This window comes from Diadema setosum, chromosome 9 (assembly GCF_964275005.1).
Source record: "Diadema setosum chromosome 9, eeDiaSeto1, whole genome shotgun sequence".
Classification (NCBI taxonomy): Eukaryota; Metazoa; Echinodermata; class Echinoidea; order Diadematoida; family Diadematidae; genus Diadema; species Diadema setosum.
The window spans coordinates 2,242,814-2,268,517 of NC_092693.1; the positions used below are offsets into that span (position 1 = coordinate 2,242,814).

General features: G+C 37.9%; 2 protein-coding genes across 2 annotated transcripts; one reads left to right on the top strand and one right to left on the bottom strand.

The window, feature by feature from the left end:
* The first annotated feature begins 9,703 nt into the window (after positions 1-9,703).
* Positions 9,704-11,140, top strand: LOC140232970 (testis-specific serine/threonine-protein kinase 4-like). Its single transcript, XM_072313076.1, has one exon. The coding sequence runs from the start codon at positions 9,847-9,849 to the stop codon at positions 10,798-10,800; it is 954 nt and encodes a 317-aa protein (XP_072169177.1). The 5' UTR covers positions 9,704-9,846; the 3' UTR covers positions 10,801-11,140.
* Positions 11,141-17,627: 6,487 nt separating this feature from the next.
* Positions 17,628-25,254, bottom strand: LOC140232742 (charged multivesicular body protein 1a-like). Its single transcript, XM_072312859.1, has 7 exons — positions 25,230-25,254; positions 23,560-23,579; positions 23,122-23,199; positions 21,637-21,783; positions 20,638-20,706; positions 19,544-19,603; positions 17,628-18,524 (listed from the first exon to the last, which is right to left on the bottom strand). Exons 1-7 carry the CDS (start codon positions 25,243-25,245, stop codon positions 18,309-18,311), a joined length of 606 nt encoding a protein of 201 aa, XP_072168960.1. The 5' UTR covers positions 25,246-25,254; the 3' UTR covers positions 17,628-18,308.
* Positions 25,255-25,704: the final 450 nt, after the last annotated feature.

Genomic DNA, 25,704 nt, shown 5'->3' on the forward strand with positions numbered 1-25,704 from the left:
CCAGGAAGCCATCAACAGGCAAAGAAGAGCAAAACGCAATAAAGTCATTCTTTTCTTTTCTTAGTTAACTGTCCAGGACTAAACATTACTGGTATAGCAAAGAAGATGAGAAAATGACAGTCAGAAATAGCCTGCTGATTTCGTGCTCTTCCACCGAACTCCAGTACAGAACTGCAGTCAAACTCCTTTTGAGTCGTCATCTTGATATTGAACTGGTGAAGAAAGAAGTCAAGACGAACTCATATCACCAAGGCAACGAGGAAACTGAGGGTAAAACACAAAACAAAAGGTTCATTGTTTAACTCTGTGTGCTACGAGAGTGCAAACTCCATTAGTGCCATAGTCCGAGGAGGTTGCTACGGAAGAACGCTTTTGGAAGACATCCTGTTTATTAAAGCCATGTAACTTTTATAATAGCGTCCATACTAGAAATTGTATAAGCAGAACACCTAGTGACGTAACAAGGATGTAAAAAAAAAAAGTGCTGCCATAAAATCGTCACATTGACATCACATTCACTCTGGGGGACTTCACATCCTGGAATCCTGAAAGAGGCAGTTGATATTTTCAGATACACAGATCCAAGAAGGGTCAGGCTGAACTTTGTATATACTGTATAATAGATTAAAACAATTCAGGATATAGGGACGAAGAAGATCAGAGAATTTTGTTCATGGCTGATTCACACGTCAGATTAAACTATTAAAAATGAGGGGAAAAAGAATTAATGACTTTTACGTTTACAGAAATGTACCCCCTCAGATCGATACCGTTTGGGAAGGGTTGCGTTTTTTCTTAAATTTTTAAGCCCACAATTGTTCAATTTTGAGGCCCATCCCCACCCCCCATAAAAATCCTGTAAGGTTATGGGCCTGCAACCAGAAGAAAGCTCGACATTAGCGGTAACCCTGCGGTCACGGACTCACTGAAGAACAGTTTTTCGCTGAAGTGAGTGACCATTTCGAAATAAAATAAACTCAAACTCGACTCATTGGACGCTTTTGTAAAACAACTCCGTTAAATTGGGATTTTAATTCATTGCCAAAATTATCATTCCATATGATAAAATATGGTTCAATTATCGAATTAAGAAACATTTTTACAAATACTTCTGTCATTCTGTCAAACAACATACTGTTTACGATCACACAAATAACTCTAAACTAACTGTAATGGTAATCCTAGTTAGTATTATGTATACACGGACATGCTGCATTACAGCCCTAGAGATGTCTGTAAGATCTTATCCGTGTTCATATGAATAACATAAACAAACAAACAAACAAAATAACTGTACATTTATTAACATTTGTCAAACGAATGGGTGTTCGGAACTTTTAATTGATATTTTCGTCGACAACAAGATTTTTTTGTGTTTTGTTTTGATGATCATTGCTGCCATCAAACCAAGAAGTGTATAATTATATATATATATATATATATATATATATATATATATATATTACTTTTCTGCTTTTATGTTTATGTCTCATCAAGCCCTTGAAAAAGACTGGTTACACAGTCGAAAGCTTGGGAGAATAAAAGGCCATAGTGAACATTACTGCAACGTCTGCGAGTCATTCTTTCGTCACACACACACACACACACACACACATATATATATATATATATATATATATACATTTTTTTTCCCGGGTTTTTCCCTCATTACACACTTAAAAGAGGTATACGTAATGATTATTTGGAGGGAAGATGGGGATTTGCGGGCCAAGGATGCATGTTGAATATTGCATAAATACAAAACATATACAATATGTGCATACACATCTCTCCATCGTCATGCTTTATTTTACCTTTTAATGTGACTCTGCGGGGGATTTATGACGCAGGTGACGCGATCTGGAGAGGTAGACCTTAATACGTATTTGAGAACAATGGCCGTCTCAGGCTTCGCTATGAGCTTGCGGATCTTCCCCCTTGACTAGGAATGTGCAGGGTCTCGTTCTACTAATCATGCATCTCTTTAGTGATGACGTGGAACGCACATTCATGTTTTTTCCTCGAAACTCTTCTTTATGTCATGGGTTTTCCCATTTCATAATTGTTCACTCTTTGCAACTGTAATTCTAAATGTAAGAATTTTTATCTATAGCTTTTGGGAATCTAGAACCTACATCATACATCATTATACCAGTGATGCACTATACAAAAAGTGACGCAATGAGAATTGGATGCGAGAGTTTATTTGGAACTGTTTAAACCCACCAGCGCAGCAAGTGTTTTTTTTTTTTTATTATAGACTTTCAAAAGTTAAACGAGAGCATCCAATCCTCGCTGATCCATAAAATAGGTCTGTGCATCGTTCCTTTTATAAAATGGGCCCTAATTCATGAAATTCATCCTTTTTCCCATCATGTATCCGGTACACCTAGATCAATGTAGATGAAATATTATATATACAGCTTGAGCCATGCGTTCGAATTTTACCGGATGATATTGACCAATCAGATTGCAGAGATTCTAAATCCCAATTTATAAACTATAGCACTATCAATAATTTATCTTTCAAACTACAACCTACTTATTAAGATTAATATTGGCGTTTAAAAAAAGAATACAGGCACATATAATGCGTGAGACAGTCCATACCTAAAAGTATTCGTATAACCTTCTTAATCTTCAAAGTGCAAAACAAAATGTATGTTGTCTCTTGTTGATTTACAAAACCCCCAACATCACTAATGCTGTCCAATGAATAATGTACCAATACGTGACATACATATTATAATCATGTTTTATTATCTTTCTTTAGATTATGGGGTATGCCAATGATAAACCAAGTTTCAAATCAAGATTTTGTAGATTATTAAGCTGAACATAAGTTGTATGTTTCCGTTTTACTATTAATGATGACACTATACTGCAAGAAACATCAAGACAAAGAACAGAAATATCCATTTGCCCTTTTATACGACAACAATGTTAAAGTTTCCCCCACGAGGTTGAGACCCCGGTCTGTTTGCATCTGTGAGTCTGCTACAGTAGGTAAATATTGCTTGGATATCCTGTAGTTTGTTGACATTAATGATGACAAACTGTGTGTCATTCGTTAGTGAATTCGTGTTTCCCCATGTAACCTTTTGTCTTCGTCTCTATAGCGCGTTCATGCCTTGGTTACCTTCCACGGGAACAATCCAAATATCTTGCACGAATGATTGCAACATTTCTTTCACAAATGTAATCATTACAATGGCCTAACCAGTGACTAGACGAATGAGTCAAACTACAAATAAAAAGAAAAGGAAAACGTGTCTGCTTCTGATAAAATCAGAATGATGAGCTTTCGGAATTGACAAGTGATTGAATTGAATTGAATCGAATTGAATTGAATTGAATTGAATTGAATTGAATCGAATTGAATTGAATTGAATTGAATTGAATTGAATTGAATTGAATTGAATTGAATTGAATTGAATTGAAAAGATCTTATCAAAAATCTGACTGGCGACTGAAGGTCGAATTGCACAGATGTACATCATCATACAAAATAATCTTCAGAATAATAAACCATTCTCCCGAATGATGTGGACTGTTCACATTGGCCCGAATTCACGAAGGTGGTACAAATAAAACCATGGTTTAAACCATGGACAAAAACCATGGAGCGCCAAGTGTCGCATGGAATATTTCGTTGCAAAATCAGTCATTTCGTCGATGAATTGTTTATTTTGTAACGAAAAGACAACATTTTGTAACTAAATGAACATTTCGTCAACGAAATGATAATTTCATTAACGAAACGGTCATTTTGTCGACGAAATGACCAATTTCGTAACGAAATATTTCGTGAGACACTTGGCGCTCCATGGTTTTTGTCCATGGTTTAAACCATGGTTTCATTTGTACCACCTTCGTGAATTCGGGCCATAATGTCTGGGGATCTCATAACTGCAGACCTGTGACCATGTAGATGCAGCTGTTGACTGTGGCAGGCAGAATGTGGGTCCTTTGTCACGAACGATTAGTTAAACAATATAGGAGCAACAATCACCCATCCACACTTCTTCCTCCACAGCGAGTGGGGGAGGGGGGGGGGGAGGGAGGAATACATTGTATTTGAGGAAAACACCCTCTTGAGGTTTATTTCTTGAAATGTCTACTTGGACCTGTATCACGAGTATGTATACATTGAATGGAGTATTTATTCAAAGGAATTGGCAGTTAAAGTCTGATGAGTTACGTCTTTTGCTTCTTCTTCTTTTTTTTTTTCTTTTTTTTTTGGGGGGGGGGTATATGATACCATCTGATTTTCCATACAAAAATTAAAAAGGCACATATATGTCAGAATCTAGGTCGTATGATCTCAAAATTTTCCTAGCACAAGACAATAATTGGTGCACAATGATGATAATATTATTTGCAAACCGTGCAATTTCTAATGCGTTTTTACTGATGGGCTTTGTAGAATAAATAATAACTATCGCCTTTTTTTTTGGGGGGGGGGTATTGCGTCCCTGGAAGCAGTAATGTTTTTGTAGCGATTTTTCACAGACTCCCCCCCCCCCCACAAAAAAAAAAGAAAAAGAAGAAATTTATATATATATATATATATATATATATATATATATATATATATATATATATAGTGGAAACTTTGAGCAAAGAAAAGAAGGTTAATATAAATAAATAAATATATAGAAGTATTGAAAGGCAATTCCTGATGATTGCACCTCATGGAGGTTGCATGAAACTCAGAGTTGCAATAAGTACGGATGAACCTGCAGTCAACCACGTGAACTTTTTTCAATACTTCTGTCTAAAGCTCTTCCTTTGAGGATATCGAGCACTCTTCATAGTAGGATAGAATCACCAAGTGTGGAAATAAATAATTATATATATATATATATATATATATATATATATATATATATATATATATATATATATATGTATATATATATATATATATATATATATATATATATATATATATATATATATATATATACATATATATATATATGTATATTTATGTATATATATATACGCAAACATGGGCTACATCCATTGTATCATCTCAGCTTTTGGGTAGAAGCTGCATGTACCATCATTAATTTATTGATGTTGCTGCATTTGAACTAAAAAGAATGATATAGCATTCATCTATAAAGACACACCAGTAGTATATAGATTAGAAGCTAGTTACCGGGCTAATGTTTTGCGGATGGGGCTCCATTTGTCAAATGTGGTCAAATGAACAGCTTTTGTATAGTCGTGGAAAAGAGATAATTGAACCCATCATCCGAAGGCCTGTATAATAAATATGTGTGCGCATGGTGTGCATAATGTCGTGTATCGATTCGTGCGCAGATATATCTCAAGGTTGTTGTGTTTGCAGCGTCCCAACAGAAACTCGCGAACATGTGAACTGAAACGTGAAAAGTTATTGTCGTTTTCAGGATGTAGGGGAAAAACCTCGTATAAAAGGCAAATGTGAAAAAAAAAACTTTGGCCTTTGCGAATGGAATAAGAATTTCAAACTGGTTGAACAAGAATCTAAAATCGAACATGAAGCAAAAAGTTTCAAATGGTGAAAAAGGCGAATCTAAAGATTTTGGTCATGTAACCATCACATTCTATAGAAAACAGCAAAGACAAAACTAACAACAAGTACAAATTTAATAATGACCATTCGCCTACTTCACGTCTCGATCAATCTCACAGCAATGATACTTCCATGGGTCCTTCATCAGGGTAGGCAGCTAATTTTGAATCCCTTTTCCATAATGCACTTTATGCATTTTATTGCTGAAGTGGTTTTTTTTTTCTTTTATCGAAATAATGGAAATTCAAATGAGACATGCTATGATATTGATCATTTTAGCACATTTTTAAATTAGTTATATTTTGCTTGAATTCGATATTTTTTTTCAATGCGGCTCTGCAGGTGACCTGGGGAAACTGCACCATTGACTCCCCTCCCTTCAGGTGAACAATCAACTCTGATACACTGTACTAATGGGTTAGAGGCGTATATATAATAATTGACCGTCTCGGCACTAATGATTTCAGGGCGGGCGTAAAAAATATTGCTCGCAACAGATATACGCCGACTGTACCATAATTTTCCTTAATTGAGTAGTACCATCCAATTTAATGAAAACGCTCTTAACAAATGAATAGAACACACGGAGGAGCACTATGTGATTTGACACAGAGTTGACTATAGCTGTCGTTTGATATGATTGTACTGTCATATAGAAGGCGCTGATTGTGTGTTGTGTGTTTGCGAATGTATATCTATGTTGTACTAGTATACTACACGTACTAGTATTTATACACGTGCGCGTTTGTGTGTGTATAGTGTATGTGTGTGCGTGTGTGAATGTATGTGACCATCGTAAAATGTAATCATGCTTTGAATCGCATTTCTTGCAATGGTTGCAAGGCGATGCCTTCTTTTCCTCGTGTCGTAACAAAAAAAAAAAAAACAAAAAAAAAATCGGAGGGATCGACAGAGAATCGGCAGATTAATGTATATATCAGCTGAAGTTCCGGTGTTGACATAAAAACTGCACACGTACTTAATTTGCACACTATGTGGCATGTATAACGTGAAAAGTAGGTTTTGTTACCGTGGTAACACCTTCTTTGTGTTCGGTGACCCATTTCCCACAAAGGTAGTATATGGGACGACCATATCATATGAATGCCATTTGACATAGCAACCGCTCGGGCTTTGTGCATGCGTCATAATAGTAGTTCGACCCTCCTATAGTTTTTGCCATATCAGCCGATCATCGATACGCTGACATTGTAGTGTACTAGCAAACACACTCGCACACACACATTCACAATAACAACAGCAATCACAACAACAACAACGACAACAAGTTTTCTTCCTCGCAGGCGCTGTTAAATTCATAAGGACTTATCTGCTGAGATACCAGAGATTGAACTTGTCATGAAGACGCATATTAAAGAAACACCGTCATCTTCTTTTGGCTAGGATCACCTATAAGTTTTCTTCCGGGTTGGCTTCCACTTTCACTTTTTTTTTTTAACCACACTCTTGTACACCAGCTTTTCTTTGTTTTTGTCTTTTTTATTTCTATGCATACTGTTGGACCCCTCTTCAGCAGGGCCTCATTCTCTTGTTACTTTTTCACTCCTTTTGATACCCATCATCATTGTGTTGTTCCAGATCTTATGTGATGTTACCTTCTAATTTCTCTTTCTTCATATACTGTTAGGTTTCCCATCCTAATGCTTGGGGGTCATCGCGGGCCGTCTAAAATTACAATTCCTTAGTGTTCTCTCCGGTGCTTTATCCCGCTCCATATTGGCTCCCTGCATATTGACACCCATGCACTGATGCACACTACGCCTTTGTCTTCAATTATCATTGTGTCCCCACTCCCCAGCCCCTCCCCGTTGGTGCATGTTGTGTTGCACGTCTGTGTGTGGGTCTGTGTGTGCGTGTGTGTGTGTGTGTATGTATGTTTACCTTTCACGTTTGTCATTTTGCCTCTATAAACGAAGATTCTGCCTCATGGGATCGAAAGTCAGTCCCCTTTTAGTGCCCTTCTAGACATAAATAGTGGGGCAGATATGTGAAAAAGATGCTCACATCCGGCGGAAAGGATGAAATTTTACATATTGGGGTAATTTGGGGCGCTGATTTCAAAAATTGCCGGATCCAAGAGATCTGGCCACGGGGTCGGCCGCCATTTTGAATTCCAATATGGCCGCCGTCAATGATCCCTATCTTCAGTTCTGAATGGCATAGGCCATTGGAATTTGATACATAAAAGCATGGTGATATGATGACTTCAATAACAGACTTATTTTATATGTCTGACAAGCTGCACGGCAGCCAATTTGAATTTTTATACAAAGTTGTCATGTTGGAGTGTTGAAAATCTCTATGTCGGGTTTGTAAATTAGGCTACCTGATTGAGCGCGCGTTTGTAACTGATTGAGTGCGCGCTGCCGTTTTTACATTGTGACGTCAGTGAAAGGTGCATTATGCTTCCTTTTTGCTGCACTTTTTGACATGCCCGTGAATGTTAGTCGTGGTGTTTGTCTTCGTGGCCACATTGGAATTCAAAATAGCAGGCATTGCGTTTGTCAGACACATCACATTAGTTAATATTTTAACTCAGTATGTTAAAATACTTGTTAATACCTAATTTCAGCGTCACTCACCACTTACAAATCGAGATAGGGATTTTGAATGGGCCGGATGCATAAACGCTAGCAAAATGCTTGTGCTAGCCTTTTACTCGAATCCGTATGCATAAAAACAAGCAATAATGCTTGCGAGCAGAAGCTCTTGCTAGCAAGTACAAGCAATTGCTTGCTGTCCGCAAGCAATTGCTTAGAGACCAAGCATTTGCTTAAAAACGTATGCATAAAACATACCTTTTGCTAGTTCTTGCTAGCAATTGCTTACGATTTTCCAAGCTCTGTAAAATGAGCTTGAGCTTTTGCTTATCTGGGACGTTCCCTTTTTAAGTATCATTTTCATATTCATGGAAGAAAGACAACAATTGTGAAGGAGTGGTATAAATCTACAAGAAATTACTCTTAAGTAGAGTAAGAATTTTTTCATTTCAACAACGGGAATGTCCAGTGGTTAGCACGCAAAATTTGATGAAAAACAGGTAGGATGTCTCACTTCGGTGGAGAGCAAGGACACGTCTCTCCACGTGCTATCTGGCAGATGCGGGCTATTGTAAGCAGTGATGGGAATCAGCCAGTAATACGAGTGTGTGTATAGTTGTGTGCGTGTGCGTCTGTGTGTGCATTTATGAGTGTCATTTCATAGCTCTTCTGCTATGTCAGGGCCCTGTTTTATGAAGAGTTAAAATCGATTATATAGTTGATTTCAACTGTAAGTCTATGGCGGCCTGTGTGGTAAGGAAATTTAAAATCGATTTTATCTTTTGATAAAACGGGGCCCAGGAAATGTTTCTGCACACACATGCCCTTTCAAATGCATGCTGCCACACTCGCCTTTGTTCTTGTGTTCGCACAGGCGTGACGTCCCTTTTGTTGAAAACGCAAGCAATTATTGCTTGTGCGGGACAAGCAAAAGGTATAAGCACTAGCAAAAGGTTATGCATATGGATTTAAGCAATTGCTTGAGCTAGACCTTTTGCTAGACAAGCTTGTGCTTTTGCTTGAAGCAATAGCTTACAAGCAATTGCTTGTTTTATGCATTCGGCCCAATATTTCGTCGAGGCGGCCATATTGGAATTCAAAATGGCGGCCATTCGATGTTTGTCAGACATTTCAAATCAATCTGTCATCAAAGTCAATATGTCAAAACGCTCATGTGTACCAAATTTTGGTGCCACAGGTCATTCAGAACTGAAGATAGGGATCTTTAGATTTGTTTTGTGATGACGGCCATATTGGAATTCAAAATGGCGGCCGACCCCGTGGTCAGATCTCTTGGATCCGGCAATATTTGAAATCAGCGCCCCAAAATACCCCTATATGCAAAATTTCATACTTTCCGCCAGATGTGAGCATCTCGGCCAAATTTTGTTACATAATTATCTGCCCTACTAATAGGGTTTTACACATGCGCATGTTTCACGCGCATCCCCTCTGTGTTGACGCGTGACACGTCACAAGGGTGCATTGTCATCAATGCGCGCTTTCCGCGAGTGTACCTTGGAAACGCTTCCTCACCTGCTGCCAGGTATCCATAGTACGTGACGTGAGATCGTCATGCAACATTCAGATTTCCAACAAACTTTAGACGAGAGAGATGAAAAGCGGAAAGTGACACGTGGACAGTATTCTCAAAAGATGGGATAACAGTGGAGTGTGGTGCTGTGATCACGACTGTTTGTTAGGGGGGAAACTATTGCAATGGCAAGTGACACGAAGACGGGAAAGAATGACCCCAAACAGTCCACAGCGAGTACAAAGGACAAGGGACAGTCTGTTCTGGAAACACACGGGTTCTCCGTGCTCGAAAACATAGGGCACGGGTCTTATGCATCTGTCAAATCTGCCTACTCCAACAAACATAAATGCAAAGTGGCCGTCAAAGTTGTCTCCAAACGAAAAGCCCCCGAGGACTACCTCATCAAGTTCCTACCGCGCGAGATTCAAGTAGTGAAACTTTTGAAGCATCCAAACCTAATTTGCTTTCTGCAGTCCATCGAAACGACAAGTCGCGTGTACCTCATCATGGAGATAGCGGACAATGGAGATCTGCTTGATTTCATCAAGAACAATGGTGCCGTTCCTGAGACACAGGCAGGAACGTGGTTCCACCAGCTGGTCGACGGAATGGATTACTGCCACAACCTTGGAGTAGTTCACCGCGATCTGAAATGCGAGAACCTACTCCTTAACAAAAATAACATTCTAAAAATCACCGATTTTGGTTTCGCGCGCAGTAAGATGAAACCGCCCGAGCCGGGTAGGACCATCTTGAGCGAGACGTACTGCGGAAGCTACGCCTACGCGCCTCCAGAGATCCTGCGTGGCATCCCATACTGTCCGATGCTGGGCGACATCTGGAGCATGGGAGTTATTCTCTATACCATGATGTTCGGTCGCCTGCCGTATGACGACACCAACCACAAGGTCCTGCTGAATCAGGTACAGCGGCCGCCTGGTTTCCCTAGCAACAAGGCAGTTCACAGCGATTGTAAAGATCTGATCTGTCGCATCCTGTCACCCGCTAAACGACGCATCAACATGGAAGAGATTCAGCAGGAGTCCTGGTTTCGGCGCGTCTCACCGCCAGCCGGAAAGCCGAAGAAATCGGTCAACAAGCAAAGTGGCGAGGGTCAAAGCGCGGATCAGGTTTAACGCGGTAAAGTTGCCATGCAATAGGCGGTAGAACTACGAATGTCCAAATAGCTACATCCTGATATTCCCGGAATAATTTATCATTTAATATATCACTCACTAATATGAAATCACAATTTCTTATTTGTTAACAAATATATTTTTCTCTTAAAAAACAGGCCGATTAATTGGCAGAATCCGTCATGGCTGACAAGGTATGCAGATCCATTGGGCCAGTCAGCAGTTTATGGCAACGTCTATAATAAGATTCTAGGAACACGTAAAGTTACAGATAGCGATATGATTTAGATAGTAAATGTTTGCAACAATGAAAGAATAAATCACGATAGTCAATTATCAACAGCTGTAATTGCCTCCTGAATGATGATGCAACTTCATGATGACTGTTTTCTTGTTCGATGTCATTCACAAACGCTTAGCGCACGAGCATAGAATCGGAGATGTTCGTAGTTTGTTGCTTGCACGGTATTAATGGTAGATTGAAGATGGCGTGCAAATTTCTTGAAACTGGGTTGTTAAAGGGTGTGTACAGTTCTGGTTGAGGTGAGGATTTAGCTTTTAATGTTTTGCGAGATATTCAGAAACCACTCTATGAGATGTCAATGAGCATACAATTCTAAGGGGTATCAAAAGTTAATTTGATGAAAATCGGCTTTGAAATGGCTGAGATATCCAAAAACAAGGTGAAACAAAGAGATCCTAATAAAAGGCGTGGCCTGTCGCCTTTTATTATCATCACTTTTTTTGATATGTCAGCCATTTGAAAACCAATTTTCATCAAATAAACTTTGAATCCTTCTTAAAATCACATGCTCTTTCATATTTCGTAAGAGGTTTCTCCTTATCTCACGTATCAATGTTATAAACCTGAATCCCCACCTCAACCAGTACTGTACAATCCCTTTAATACATGAACGACTTTCATGTACAGATCTCGTTAACCCTCTGCATGCTAGATTCATTTCTTGTCCCAGGTATATGTGTGCGAATTTTTGGGGCACATTTGACTCACTGGTACAGAAGGGGTAAAAGAACCGGGAAGAACTAACTTGGCGCCCGACATTTTGGACACAGTTTAGCGATGTGTCGTCAGCTCTCTCCTTTCGAGGAATCAACCAAGATATACACTGAACTACCAACGATTCCCTTGAAATCGAACAAGAGAATATACAATATAAGTACCATCTCTTCAATCCAGGACTACCACATAATTATGGAGCACCAAAGCTATGTAACTATCAGCTTACAACCTGGCACACCACTACAATCACGAATCGAAGAAAACTTTCACCAGCTCATGGTTTAAATCGTCAGTAATATTTATTTAACATAATCACGTTGTTTAGAAAATGACATATTATATTTTACAGTCAGATAATATACACAAATGTCCGATTACTCAATAAACTTGAGATGTACGGCTACAGGACCATCAGATTTTAAGACTGAGTATTGAAGATGCTTTACTACGTTATAGAAGTGCGACAAAGACAATGGACACCCAATTGAACCATCCCTATTCCATCTCTGGCACTTACTGGATAGTGCTATTTCGTTTGATTTCCTAGAAAAAAACAAGAACAAAGAAATAAACTTAATTCACTGATGTTATTACTAATCAGCGTAGACACCAAAAACATGACTCCTGACAGAATATACACAGTAGTTTTGAAATGCAAGATTAAAGAGCTGGTTCCAAACATTGGGAAAGAAGAGCTTGCTGTTTGCGTTGATTTGAACTATCTGGTACGAGCACATTTTAATTGCGAACATACATACACATCATGTATGTCAAATACACACAATGATATGGCCACTTTCGACAAGGAAACTTGCAAAGAATGGTGCACAGTGTACATTATTGTCACTGCTGATATTCTGTAAATCTAACATCACACTGACTACCCTTGAAACATTCGAGAAATTTGTGATCTGATTTAAAAAACAAACAAACAAACAAAACAAACAAAAAAAAATCTTGCGGAGAACAGAAGAGTACTGTATTACTTTTCTATGATTAACTTGCTCGTAAATGCAGCTGAGGTAATACAGTCATGTACAAGTGCATCTTCATTATACATGTATGTATATCTACACAAGCCACAAACAGCATATTTTACAATCAAACAAAATCAATTAGAAGTAACCAGGAAGGAATGCCACCTGCAAAATGTGTTGTTGTTGTTGTTTTTTTCTCTCTTCTTTATTACAATGTATTTCCAAAAGTGTAGTTACCTTAATCCTAACTCATATGAACAAAAACAAGATATTGGAATTCTGAAATAGAGATTTTGGTTTTTGGCACTTTCTTAATCTAGTGGGAGAGGGGGGAACCTTCAAAAAAAAAAAAATCATCATGTTACACAATACACATACTTTGGGTATGATTTCTGCTAAAAGTATAATTCTTTGCCAGGCTGAAATAATATTTTTGCTATGATAAACATAGGAACGATTATGAGTGGAAAAACAAAAACCAAACATCAACACATAACAAATGCTAAAGATATGCTCTGTCTAGTCAAGAAATTAAGAATCAAAACATAACAAACAAGTTCTCAGGGTCTGAGAGAGTTTAAAGGGAAGATAAACCCCAAGAACAATGTGGATTGAGTGAAAGCAGCAAAATTATTAGAACACATCAGTGAAAGTTTGAAGAAAATCGGACAATTGATGCAAAAGTTATGAATTTTTAAAGTTTTGGTGTTGGAACCGCTGGATGAGGAGACTACTAGAGGTTATGACGTATGAGTGGACTACAATATCAAGAAAATATCAAGAAAATACTACAAAAATCCATTTTTCATGAAAATTACAAATTCCATCAACTTCATATTGACATATGTTAAGGGTAGCAATTATTCCCCCTGCTTTCTGAAAGCGGTTGGTCCACTGCTCTTTCATAATTCTAGAAAAGTGAATTTTTGTTGAATATCCTTTATATTTTCTTTGTATTGTTGTCCACTCATACGTCATATCCTCTAGTAGTCTCCTCATCCAGCGGTTCCAACACCAAAACTTTAAAAATTCATAACTTTTGCATCGACTGTCCGATTTTTCTCAAACTTTCACTGATGTGTTCTACTAATGTTGCTGCTTTCACTCAATCCACATTGCTCTTTGGGTTTACCTTCCCTTTAAAGGATAAATGAATGTGTTCTTGTTGACCTTGAATCCTGGCGGTGTGTCATTGTATCATTACTAAACTATCTCTGGAGAAGTGTTGAATTTCGATGAGCCGAGATCAAAGCTCATGTAGGCCATACATGGACAAGATACAGTGTAGTTATCTGCTGCCCTCTATAGGACATTGATAAATACATTTACATGTACAGCTGTACATTATTCATGTCCCCATCGCACAAATCCATCTTCAACAATGCTCTCAGCATTCAGCATCACGAATATGTATCTCCTCTTCCCAAGTATCTGCTTATTTCCAGTAATTTCATATACAGTAATTATATATCATATGTTTCCTAGTATGACTGGAGATTTTTCAGATGACAGCTTGTAGTCACACTTTTGGGTAGCGCTATACTGTATCAGTGTGAATGAGATTAACAACAAACTTCACTGTAGAGCTGTGTGTAGAAAAGGAACAGGACGACGCCTTGTAGTAAGTAGGGTAAACTCTCACAATTTCTGCCAAAGTTTCTTCTTTTACAGCCATTTTTTTCTTCTTTTTCTCTTCACACTAAGCAGAGTAGCATAAGAAGAAATAATAACAAAGGCACATGCAGAACAAGTTGACAAGCGATACACTAGAAACGAAATACTACAAATAAATGCACTCAGTAAGTTACATAATTTCAAACTTCAATGGTTATGCACATATACTGTTTTTTTTTTAAAACAACAACAACAGTATATGATTGTGTAACAATAGCAATTATCAAACTACAAAAAACCCTAAGACACATGGCAAAACCATACACATGTAGGCTGATGGAATTACTCTTTGGTAGACCCACAGACTTCTAGATATGTAACAAAGAATATATCTTGTTGAAGAACAAGTTTACAGCAGTCACCATTTATGATATACCCGAAATCAAAAAGCAGATTCATGTAACTCTTCTCGTGTTACAGGGAATAAGATACATAAGGTGATGGTGGATTTCAAAAGTTACATTTACAAGAGAAGGTAATCAATTTCTTTATTCTTTTTTTTTATTTTTTAATACAGCAAAGAGACTGTAAGAGAGGGAAGTAAAGGGGAGCCTTGTTAAACCGCGGACCAAAAAATCATGGCAATTACCTCACTTTATTAGGGTACAAAAAAAAAAAGAAATATAAAGACATGTGACCTGCAAAATCAACTTGGTATTAGAGGGTTCTGTTGGAAATCTTACTTTTGGTTCCATTGTACAGTGGAATTGAGTATAACACGATCCTTGGGACCAAGATAATTTGTGCTTTATACACATGTGTATCAGATCAGATATTTTGTTATATCAGTAGTCAATAAATGATACAAAACAAAAGAAATAAATTCATTGGGAATAGAGAAATTAGTTAGTTATAGAAGATATTTTGTTATAGCAGATCTCTTTTATATCGAGTTTCCATTGTACTAGGAAACAACCTTCGAAGTCAGTCCCACCTGACTTTGCAAATGTTGAATATTTCAGTGTTTCTGTTTTTTGAGTGTGTGTGTGTGTGTGTGCCAATTTTGCGTTTTACTTGACTAGAGTAGAAATAAAAAACAAAAATATTTTTGAGATACATGAAGACGGATAGAAATACTCTTTTCAACAAAATTATCATCAAGTGAACTGGAATAGTGCTTGTAAAGTCGAAAGTGTCCACATTTTCAGTATATAATCTAGTGACATCAATTAACATCTTTGCTCCAAATTTTAAGAGAACTGTAAGGCTAACAAAGTTTGGAGAGTTTAGCAGTTTTATGATGGATGAAAAGAAGTGAGTCAGGACTTATTAGAATCCATAAATACTCAGTCTTACCAACTAGAGGCACACTGTCTCACAATATACAGTATGTGCAAAATACACAGCCTGCCTATTGAAACTGGCATTATCCCCGTGGCCAAATGGCCAAGAAATAGGCCAACACCTGAAGACAGTTACCATAATATGTATGTTACAGATAAATATGTTGTTGCTCTTCTACAAGCTATTCAAAAGCAAACTTTTTAAAAGATCTGTTAAAATGCAGTGTATCAAAGCTATGCTAATCAATATTGGTATTGTGATCACCTATCTTGAGGTGACATACATGTAACATTCAATTGTAAGATAATTTACCTCCTCTTTTCATGTTTCTGCTTGAGAAATCTCAGAAACATATACTCGCCAAGAAACTTACATCACTAGCCACTAGATGCTTCAATACAAGCGAAAGAATCATTATCAAGACAGTTACGGTGAATAAACAGCGCAATCACAGGATTCAAACATTAGATATGCGTCGTAATGTTTCTATCACAGTAGTGGAGCAGGATTACAAGAAACATTGTGTTCAAATGTCCTCCAACTGCATAAAGCGCATAATGTACACTGTCTTCATACAGGACAGAATTATGACCAACCATGAAAAGTTTGCAAGGTATTGTAAAACAAGTAATATTCACGGCATGAAATTTTCGAGGAATTGGAGCCAATGGCATTTTTTGCCACATGAAATTTCCGTGAACTGCCACCAATACTCAATGCTTGTACTGCAGACAAAAACTTTTTTTGTGTGTGCATTTCAATTTTGTGAATCTTGGCTCTCGCTAAATTCAAACGAGAGACCCGCGGGTCTAGCGCTCACCTGAGTATCGCAAGTTCACCTTTCACGCAGTCACTAATCTAAATTATTCACAGCTCTACTAAAATTTGACCAGGCTTCTCAAGTAGAAGATGAAAATGTACAATAAGGGCCGAAATGTTTAAAGATTCCTTAATTTGGGGGAATTGGGGGCCCCCTGGGGCCCTCTGGGTGGGGCATGGTGCCCATTTTGATAAATTGAGATCCTGACCCCCTAGGGATGCTACCTGCCAAGTTTGACGAAAATCCATCATGAGGTTTTCAGGAAGAAGATGAAAATGTACAATTCAGGCCCCCATTTGGACCTTCCCACCCCCCCCCCCCCCCCCCCCCCCGCCCCCAAGAGGGGCACCCCTGGATTTGCTATGAACAAACTTGAAACTACAGTCATTAATGTACTCACTCATAGTATTATCTTAGCTCTATAACTTCTGATTCTAGAGAAGATTTTTAAAGATTCCTTCATTTTGGGGGGTTTGCCCCCCCCCCCCCCCCCTGGGGCCCCTGGGTGGGGCATGGTGCCCATTTTAACAAACCGAGATCCTAACCCCCTAGGGATGCTACCTGCCAAGTTTGGTGAAAATTGGTCGTGGGGTTCTCAAGAAGAAGATGAAAATGTATAATTTAGGCCCCATTAGGACCCCTCCCCACCCCCCTCCCCTGGGTCCCAAGGGGGGCACCCCTGATTCTGCCATGAACAAACTTGAAACTACAGTCATCAATGTACTAACTCATAGTATTAACTTAGCTCTATCACTTCTGGTTCTAGAGAAGAAGATTTTTACAGATTCCTTAATTTTGGGGGATTTGGGCCCCCCTGGGGGCGCCCTGGGTGGGGCATGGTGCCCATTTTAACAAATTGAGTTCCTAACCCCCCTAGGGATGCTACCTGCCAAGTTTGATGAAAATCGGTCTTGGGGTTTTCAAGAAGAAGATAAAAATGTTAAAGTTTACGCACGACGCACGACGCACGACGCACGCCGGACGAAGGGCGATCGCAATAGCTCACTTGAGCCTTTGGCTCAGGTGAGCTAATAAAAATTAAAGCGCACACAAAAAATTCTGGTCTTACCGTGAAAAGACCCATTTCCACATCAAACATCACGTACAATGGAAACTTGCCTACTCATTCTGAATAGAGTCATACTTCCTGTTGAAATCAAAGATTACTTAGGGAATGGATAAAACCCTAGAGTATCGTAAACATTAGCTAATTCACTGATGATATCTATCACCCACATGGTGTAACCTTGTAGTATGGTGGGGAAAGGGCTTGGTAATCTTCTGTAAGTACAATCATCAAACCTTTATCTGTGGCATAGGGGTATCTATTCTCTGTTCCTTGTATGTCCTTCTATATGAAATCAGTGTTTGCTGGGCACTGTGATGTTAGAAATCACCAAGAAAATGCCAAACTAAGATCATTACAGGACTGTCAAGGATACAGAATATCAACACATATGCACTGATCTGAAGAAGCAGCCCACTTTTTTGATGTATGACACAAGCAACTGGACTGAGATGCTGAAAAGATCCCACCTACACTCATCTTTCATGTCTTTGGCTGAAATAAAAGCAAACTGAAAATACTACCACAGTACTTAGCTCACTTTGTTTTTGATTTTTTTTTCTCAAATGTTAGCATCTGGATTCATATTTACAAAATAATGCACTATAACATGAAAATACCTCACATAATGGGGGGGGGGGGGGCACACCAGGGCGGGGTGGGCAATCATTCCCTGAGGGCCTGCAACCTGCGGGTAAGGTGGTCCTCCTGCTCCAGTGTTCTTGAGCCCGAGGCCAGAGTGGCCGACCCCGGGGCTGGGGCCGCGGTCATGTCGCTGATCAACTCCAGGCCATTCTCCTCTGCCACCTGGTGGATGAGACTCTCCACCTGGTCCTCGGGCGTGGTCAGGGTCGTGGCAGCACCCATGGAGCCCTCCAACACCTGTAAATGAGGACAATTTTTGGACATCATCTAGCAGTTGGACTCTACAAACCTGAGAATGGATCTTCAAAAGTAAGTTTCCTGAAGCAAACTAGAAGACAGGTGCCAGAAATCAGCAAAATTTTGGGAAACAAACTGATAAGCTTTTACTGAGAAATCTGAGACTAATTTACCATTATTAAATTATCTTACATGATGTCCCATTGTAATGATGTGGTTATCTTAACGATGGGCCATCCCTCTTGCATTCCATCCCAAATAGCACAGAACATGATATATTCCATCGGAATGACAAGACTATTGTAAAGCTATAACAGTTCTGTGATATTTGAAGGTCGTTAGCCATTAAAATTCAAATAATGCACCATGGTATTCTGTGTACTAGGCACAGCTGCATACACTAATCCTCCTGTGGTTGTAATATGATACTTATACTTGGAAGAAAAAAAGATATGTGTGTTAAAGCTGTCAAATAACAACACACCACTTACATAAACTACATAAGTGCATCACACAGGTCTGTAAAACTAGACTAGTAGTTTAGATTTGTAATTTTTTTCAAAGTACGAAAGAATTATTCAAATCTTAACGGTCAATTTATCTAAACAAATAAAGACCCTCTTGAGGTAAAAAATTACAGGAGGTTTCCAAATGGTGTTTTCTCCAATACCCAAGTGTTCTCACCAATTTTTCAAAAAAATTGCATGCAAAAGGGATATTATGTCTTTAATCACTTGTGGGGTACTTCTTGTGACAGGAAGTGTATGCACAAGTATAGAGAACTTTTTGCCAGCAGGAGTCTTTGAATGTAAGTATGCTAGCCTGGACATTCAGGGAAATAAACAAATGGAGAAGAATCACAGGACATCAGCACTGGCTCTTCAGAAGTTTCTAGGGAATGGAAAATTAATCCTCCAGAAATTATTAATCTGTTAATCCTTCCCTGTTCTACATAGCAAACAGGGCAAATAAACACGGCTTGTCTGGAGAAAGGCTGCTGTGCCAGAAAGGGTACTTGCCTGAGTATGTACATCCAGGTCCTGAAACTGCCCTTCAAATTTCTCCATGATGGCTGATATCTAGAAACATGAAATGACCCCAGACCAGAGAAGAGATAAAGTTAGGAAACAATAATAATAAAAACAACAACAACAACAACAACAACAAACTTGACAGAGAATATGATGACACATATCACATCTCATTATATTTATTCAGTGGTATCTTACAAACAGATTTCCTAGGGAAGATGGTAACAGTTCTGAACAAAAAAAAATGCTGATATAAGTTTTGAAATACTACAATATTATCAATGTAATTAAAAACAATGTTTTTACATGGCAACATTGGATTTATTTTGTGGGGATGTTGCAAAAATGAAATTATCTTTCCCTCTTCTAAAGATTCATGATTTTTGAGAAAGAAGGTCTTGTTACCCCAGTGATGATATGTAAATTGAACAAGTTGATTCTGGTGATCCATATCATAGTTTTCTTGCATTAACTGAACACATCTTTCTGCAAGGCCTTTTATATTGATAAACACAATCCTTACTGGACACTGCATGCTAGGGAAATCAAAAGTATGATGTATATTACATTTATGAAAAATATCCCTAGTCTCAATATTAACGATTTGATTTGATATGACTGACTTGATTTGGTTCAAGTGCCTGTTGGGAGAAGTGAATGCTTGTGACCATGAAACCCAGCAGGGTCCCGTTGCATAAAACTTTTTTAGCAACCTTAAAAAATTCAGGTTGGGATTTGCCCAACCTGAATTTTTTAAGGTTGCTAATCTAAGAATGTAAAATCCGTTGCATAAAAACTCTGGTTGGAAGCTTCCAACCAGAATTTTGTGATTTCAACCGGAAAAAAATCCGGTTGGAGTTTTATGCAACGGGCAAGGTAATAAGGATAAAGTGCCCTGCCTAGGGGCACGACAGCTGCAGCCATGGGACTTGAATCAGGGACCTTGTCACTGATGGTCCAGTGTTCTATTAACTCATCCACAATAGCTGCAAAGAGCACGTAAAAATGTTGACAGGTATGAACACACTACTGCCATGTGATTGGATTTCCTTGAGACAACAAATGTAGAGATGGATTCCTACCTTCTGGAGGTCCATAGACTGCATGGCCTTGTCCAGTCCTTTCACAACCTGACCCATATTCTTTGTAACCTAATTGAAAGATGATATTCACAAAAATATAATCATATAGTGAAAGTGAATTAGACAATTTTATCATATTGGATGAAATCAAATGGGACACCTAAAAATTGAATTGAATTGAATTGAATTGAATTGAATTGAACTGAATTGAAATGAATTGAATTGAATTGAATTGAATTGAATTGAATTGAATTGAATTGAACTGAATTCATTTGTTCAGCACAAAAAACAACAACACAGAAAGACATTGATTAACAGTCATGACAAGCACAGAGTAAAGACGGATCTTTGGAATACATAAAGCTGAAGGGAAGCAGCCAACGAGGAATTAAAAGTTTCCTTAAAATCTGGCCGACCCACATAATCAATTTAAAAAATGCATTGGTGGTCATCATTTTCATATCTATAAACGAGATGAACAAATATACAGATGTAAGAACAAAACAAAAATGAATACAGCATGATACACAAAACACTACATTTACATTACGAGGACAGTACAAACACAAAGTGAATTATAAGCATTAGATGAAATACATGTAATGCCAGCCAAGCATGTCAAGAACTTAGGAATAATAATTTTGTATAAAATTCTCCTTTAAAGTTTACGTTTGAATACATTAAAAGAGGTAACTTTACGAATATCATCTGGTATTGAATTCGATATGAGCGGACCTTGATAAAATACAAAATATTGTATGAGTCAGAGATGAGAGCAGTACGTAGGACAAAGACAATATGTTTTGATATTCCATGAAATAAGGGCATCCAACTTAATCATCATTACTCAATACATTCTACACACATGCACCAGCATCTCTCGTGGTATCATGCAGTAAGTCTGCTCATGTTACGAGCAACTTAATGGGATTTATGGTGTTTTAAAATGCCCAGTTTTGCAGCAATAACTGAAGATGAATTTTAATCATCATCTCTCACCTGTTTCATGGCCATAGCAGACTGTATCCTTGATGAGACAGCATCGACTCGGGATGCCATCCTAAGGAAGTTGAGGTACTCATTCTTCTTGCGGATGGAGTTCTCAGCATATATTCTGGCCCCCTCTGGATTCCCTTGCTCCAGAGCCTTTGTGGGGGGAGGGGAAGAAATAGATTGAGTACATATGAAGAAAAATCATACTTTCAACTCTTACGCACTTGCCAATACAGACATGTCAGAGATGTCTCAAAGAAGAGGAACAATCTATGACTTGATGGATATACATCTCGTCGCCGGTCACACGAACCGACGAATCCCTCAGGTTTGCGTAAGAATGACAATTCGAGAAAATCACGTTTGAAGTTAACCCATTTTTGACTTATGGTTGCTACACTTTCATGTCTATAATTTCCAATTATTTTTGTAGTACATTAGACTTCAATTCTTGCCCTAACTTGTGAAGTTTTTATCGAATTGTATTGTTAACAAATAAGCGGGAAATCGTCAAAGAGCTGCATGCATGTGTTTTCGGTCTGCAAAGAACGTTGTCATTTTCCATGTGTGTCCATATGTACATGTACATTGAGCGTTGTCATTGTCAACACATGTATTACATAGTACGCGCACTGTGCGCGTGGTCAATGAACTGCCGAATCTCAAAAACTACACACAAGTCAATGCGCACTGATTCGTCGGTTCGGTGACCGCGCGTACTACAAATGTAGTACGCGCGGTCACCGAACCGTCGAATCGCCTGATTTGTTTAACACACGCGTCTATGGGGAAAACAAATAATTTTCACAAATGGAATTACATACTTCTACAAAAGTGATAACTACGTAAAAACTACACCGAATTACACACTGAGAATTTCAGAATATGTAGTATGGAATGTCTACTATCGAAATGATTGAAAATCTCAAAATCGAAAATTTGACTCAAAATCGAGTGATTCGTCGGTTCGTGTGACCGGCGACGATCTGGAAGGGCATCGATACCTGAACATAATCATATGGAAAATGAAGAATTTTACTTCAGACATGCTATCATTAACACTCCATAACTTTTGAAGTTGTACCGATCCAAGTTCTTGGCAATAGCACAATCATCTAAAACACCAAAATAGGAAAATTGAAATGGAAGGTCTAAATGAAAAACAAAACAAAACAAAACAGAAAGATACTTAGAGAGATGCTTGAAATATAACACCATGCTATTTCAATATGCAATATTGGCAAGGTCGCATTATTAACCGAATGTACCATTTTCTGTTTTGCTTTTGGTCATTTTGTTTCATCTTAAGCCTTTTACATGTTCAACTCAGAATATTTTCCATGCAGTTTGTAAATTCTTATTATTTTCTTATATATGGATAATTATGTTAGAAATCACTGATCAAGGGTGGTGACAATACAGTGTTATACTTTGAAATGCAATGGACATGCAGTATTGCATATCCAGTTAGAGATAAGACTTTTTTCTTACCTTTTTCACTTTTCCTTGCTGAACCTTCTGTTCTTTTTCTGCTTTCTTTGCAAACCTCTCTAGTTGTTTTGAAGAAAACTGTTGTTACAAAACATCAAAAGGTGATAATGACACAGTTAAAGATTATTTGTGGAGACTATATTCCACATAAATAAAGTATATACAAAGATATAGCAGGCAAACTATGAAGAGAGATTTCTACACTTTCTAACAAGTAATCACAGAAGCAATGATACCTTTTGTATCTCTTGTAGGGTGTAGATTTGAGTACGAGATTTAAGCTATTTCAAATTCCTTGCATGGAATTCTACATATCACCATTGATTTACTTCAGCTTTGACAATCAAATGATTTAAAAATTTGTGCTGACAGCCATAAGTTCTGGAATCATTTACAAACAGAGAAATGTAACAAAAGAACAAAGAACTATTTGTTTACCTTCAGTTGAAAGAGGACATCTGAACAGGATTGATTTGGCATCCACAGGTAACATATATGAAATAGAAAAGAACAATTTCAACATCAACAAATAGGTTTAAAAATGCAAAAAAAAAAAAAGAAGAAATGTCTCCTTCCACACACACACACACACACTGACATATCTTTTTTTTTTCCTGCTTGGCCTCTTTTAATCTACAAGTCAAAAAAGCACACCTAAAATTTAAAGTAAGCATTAGGACTTCGCTGAAGTTTTTTTTTTTTTGTTGTTGAAAAAATGGAACAAAAGGTTTACAAAAGAGAGTACACAAAAGATATTGGAAAGAAAGAAAGAGAACTTGCATTATAAAGGAAAACAAGGGGGAGATGGATTTGTTTGAAAAGAGGAGGAAAGCAAAGAGAAAATATATATTGAAAAACAGAAAAGTACTGAAGCAGAATAATAGAATGAGATATGGATCAAAACTGGATGAACGCAAAGATTGATAGGAAGGAAAGAAAGAATTATCCAGGTTAAAATGTAAATAAAGAAAATGATTCATTAGAATGACGCATAAGAAAACAAATATTGGAGAGGATAGAAAGGAAAGACCCTTGTAGTTGGAGGGAAAAACCCAAGAAGGAAACAAACAACTATAAGGCACAAAGTACAGTCAAATAGGAAATTAAGAAAGTTAAATAAAAGAAAATCCACAAAGAAATGATTGATAGGAAGGGAAGGGAAATTCAGGTATAGATTCTACTTGAAAATGAAAAAAGAAAATATAGAAAAGAAAGAGAAAGATATACATAATTGTAAGTGGCAGCACACACTCACGCACACACTAAACTGCTTTGCAGCTACAACCGCTAATGCAAGACTTGGCCGGGGAAAAGAGAAACACAAATTTTAGCTTGTCAACATCACCATAGAAAAAGCTGCTGTGTGGCTACACTCAGACCAAATGATCAACCCTTAGTGCATGCGCTGAACGTATTCATATTGTGCTTGTGTACAGAGCAGCATTTCAAGTAACCGAGATTTTCAAACGATTTTCTGACACTTGGTAAATTACTAAAAGTGTTAAAACTTAACTTCTATTCGACTTTGGAGACTCGGATGCAAGTAAATTATAGTATTTTAGGTTACTAATTACTGAATAACAAGGGTGAGTTTGTGCACGTTTAGAGATCATTTCACAAACAGGTGCAAAAGTACACTAGCACAAGAGTTCTATATGTACCCCAATAACCTAAAGACTTGGTAAGTCCATGGACCTAAAACGAATTGGGGTTGTGCTTGAGTTCGTGTTATTTTAATGGATGCCCATTTTAATTACCCCACCGAGATCATGGATCAACTTATTCATAGACATAAATTTACCACTTATTTTCAATTTTAGCGGCCTCGCGGGGGGAGGAGGTACATCATGGAACTCTTGCCAATGGCATGATGAGACTGAGAGTATATAACTTCGCTTCTTTCAGCTTTGACAATAGCGTGAGTTTTACTAATGAGCTCAGTAAGATGCACTCATCATAAAGAATCTCTAAGGAGATTAAACCCCAACACAACACCAGATAGGTGGGACCAAAAGAAGTATTGACATAGACTAGCTAGCTAGCTATACACAACAATCACCTAGGCCCTACTGCCGATTATTTATTGTTGACTGTTAGAAACGTCTTACCTTGTAGGTCAGGCATGATCGTTGCTGCCAATAGTTACGGGTGGTAAAATTATATAAAATGTTCCGACGAGCCCTGAATATATGAAGGGTGTTTATACAAAATCAATTGTTTAGGCCCTACTGTGAGAGAGGGATCGTATGGATTTTGAGTCAGCTCACTTGATTCCTATTTTTAGGATATGACATACAACAAATAAACGACGCATTTAGAAAGCCTGCCATCTAGTGTTCACACACTAGTACAGCATGCTAGAGGCCTCACGCTCCTAATTCAACTCGCGCATTGCCTACCGGGAAGGCAGTACAAAGATGAGGTAATGTTATTTTTTACCAAAAAAATCATTTAAAATCAGTCAAGTGGAAAATTGCCACTTTTGGTAGTGTTTGACATTGCTTGAGGACAGGAGCTTCTGCAGGTTATGAAGAAGTTGAATGAATCAGGGTTTTTGTATTTTTAATGATTTTTTATTGATGT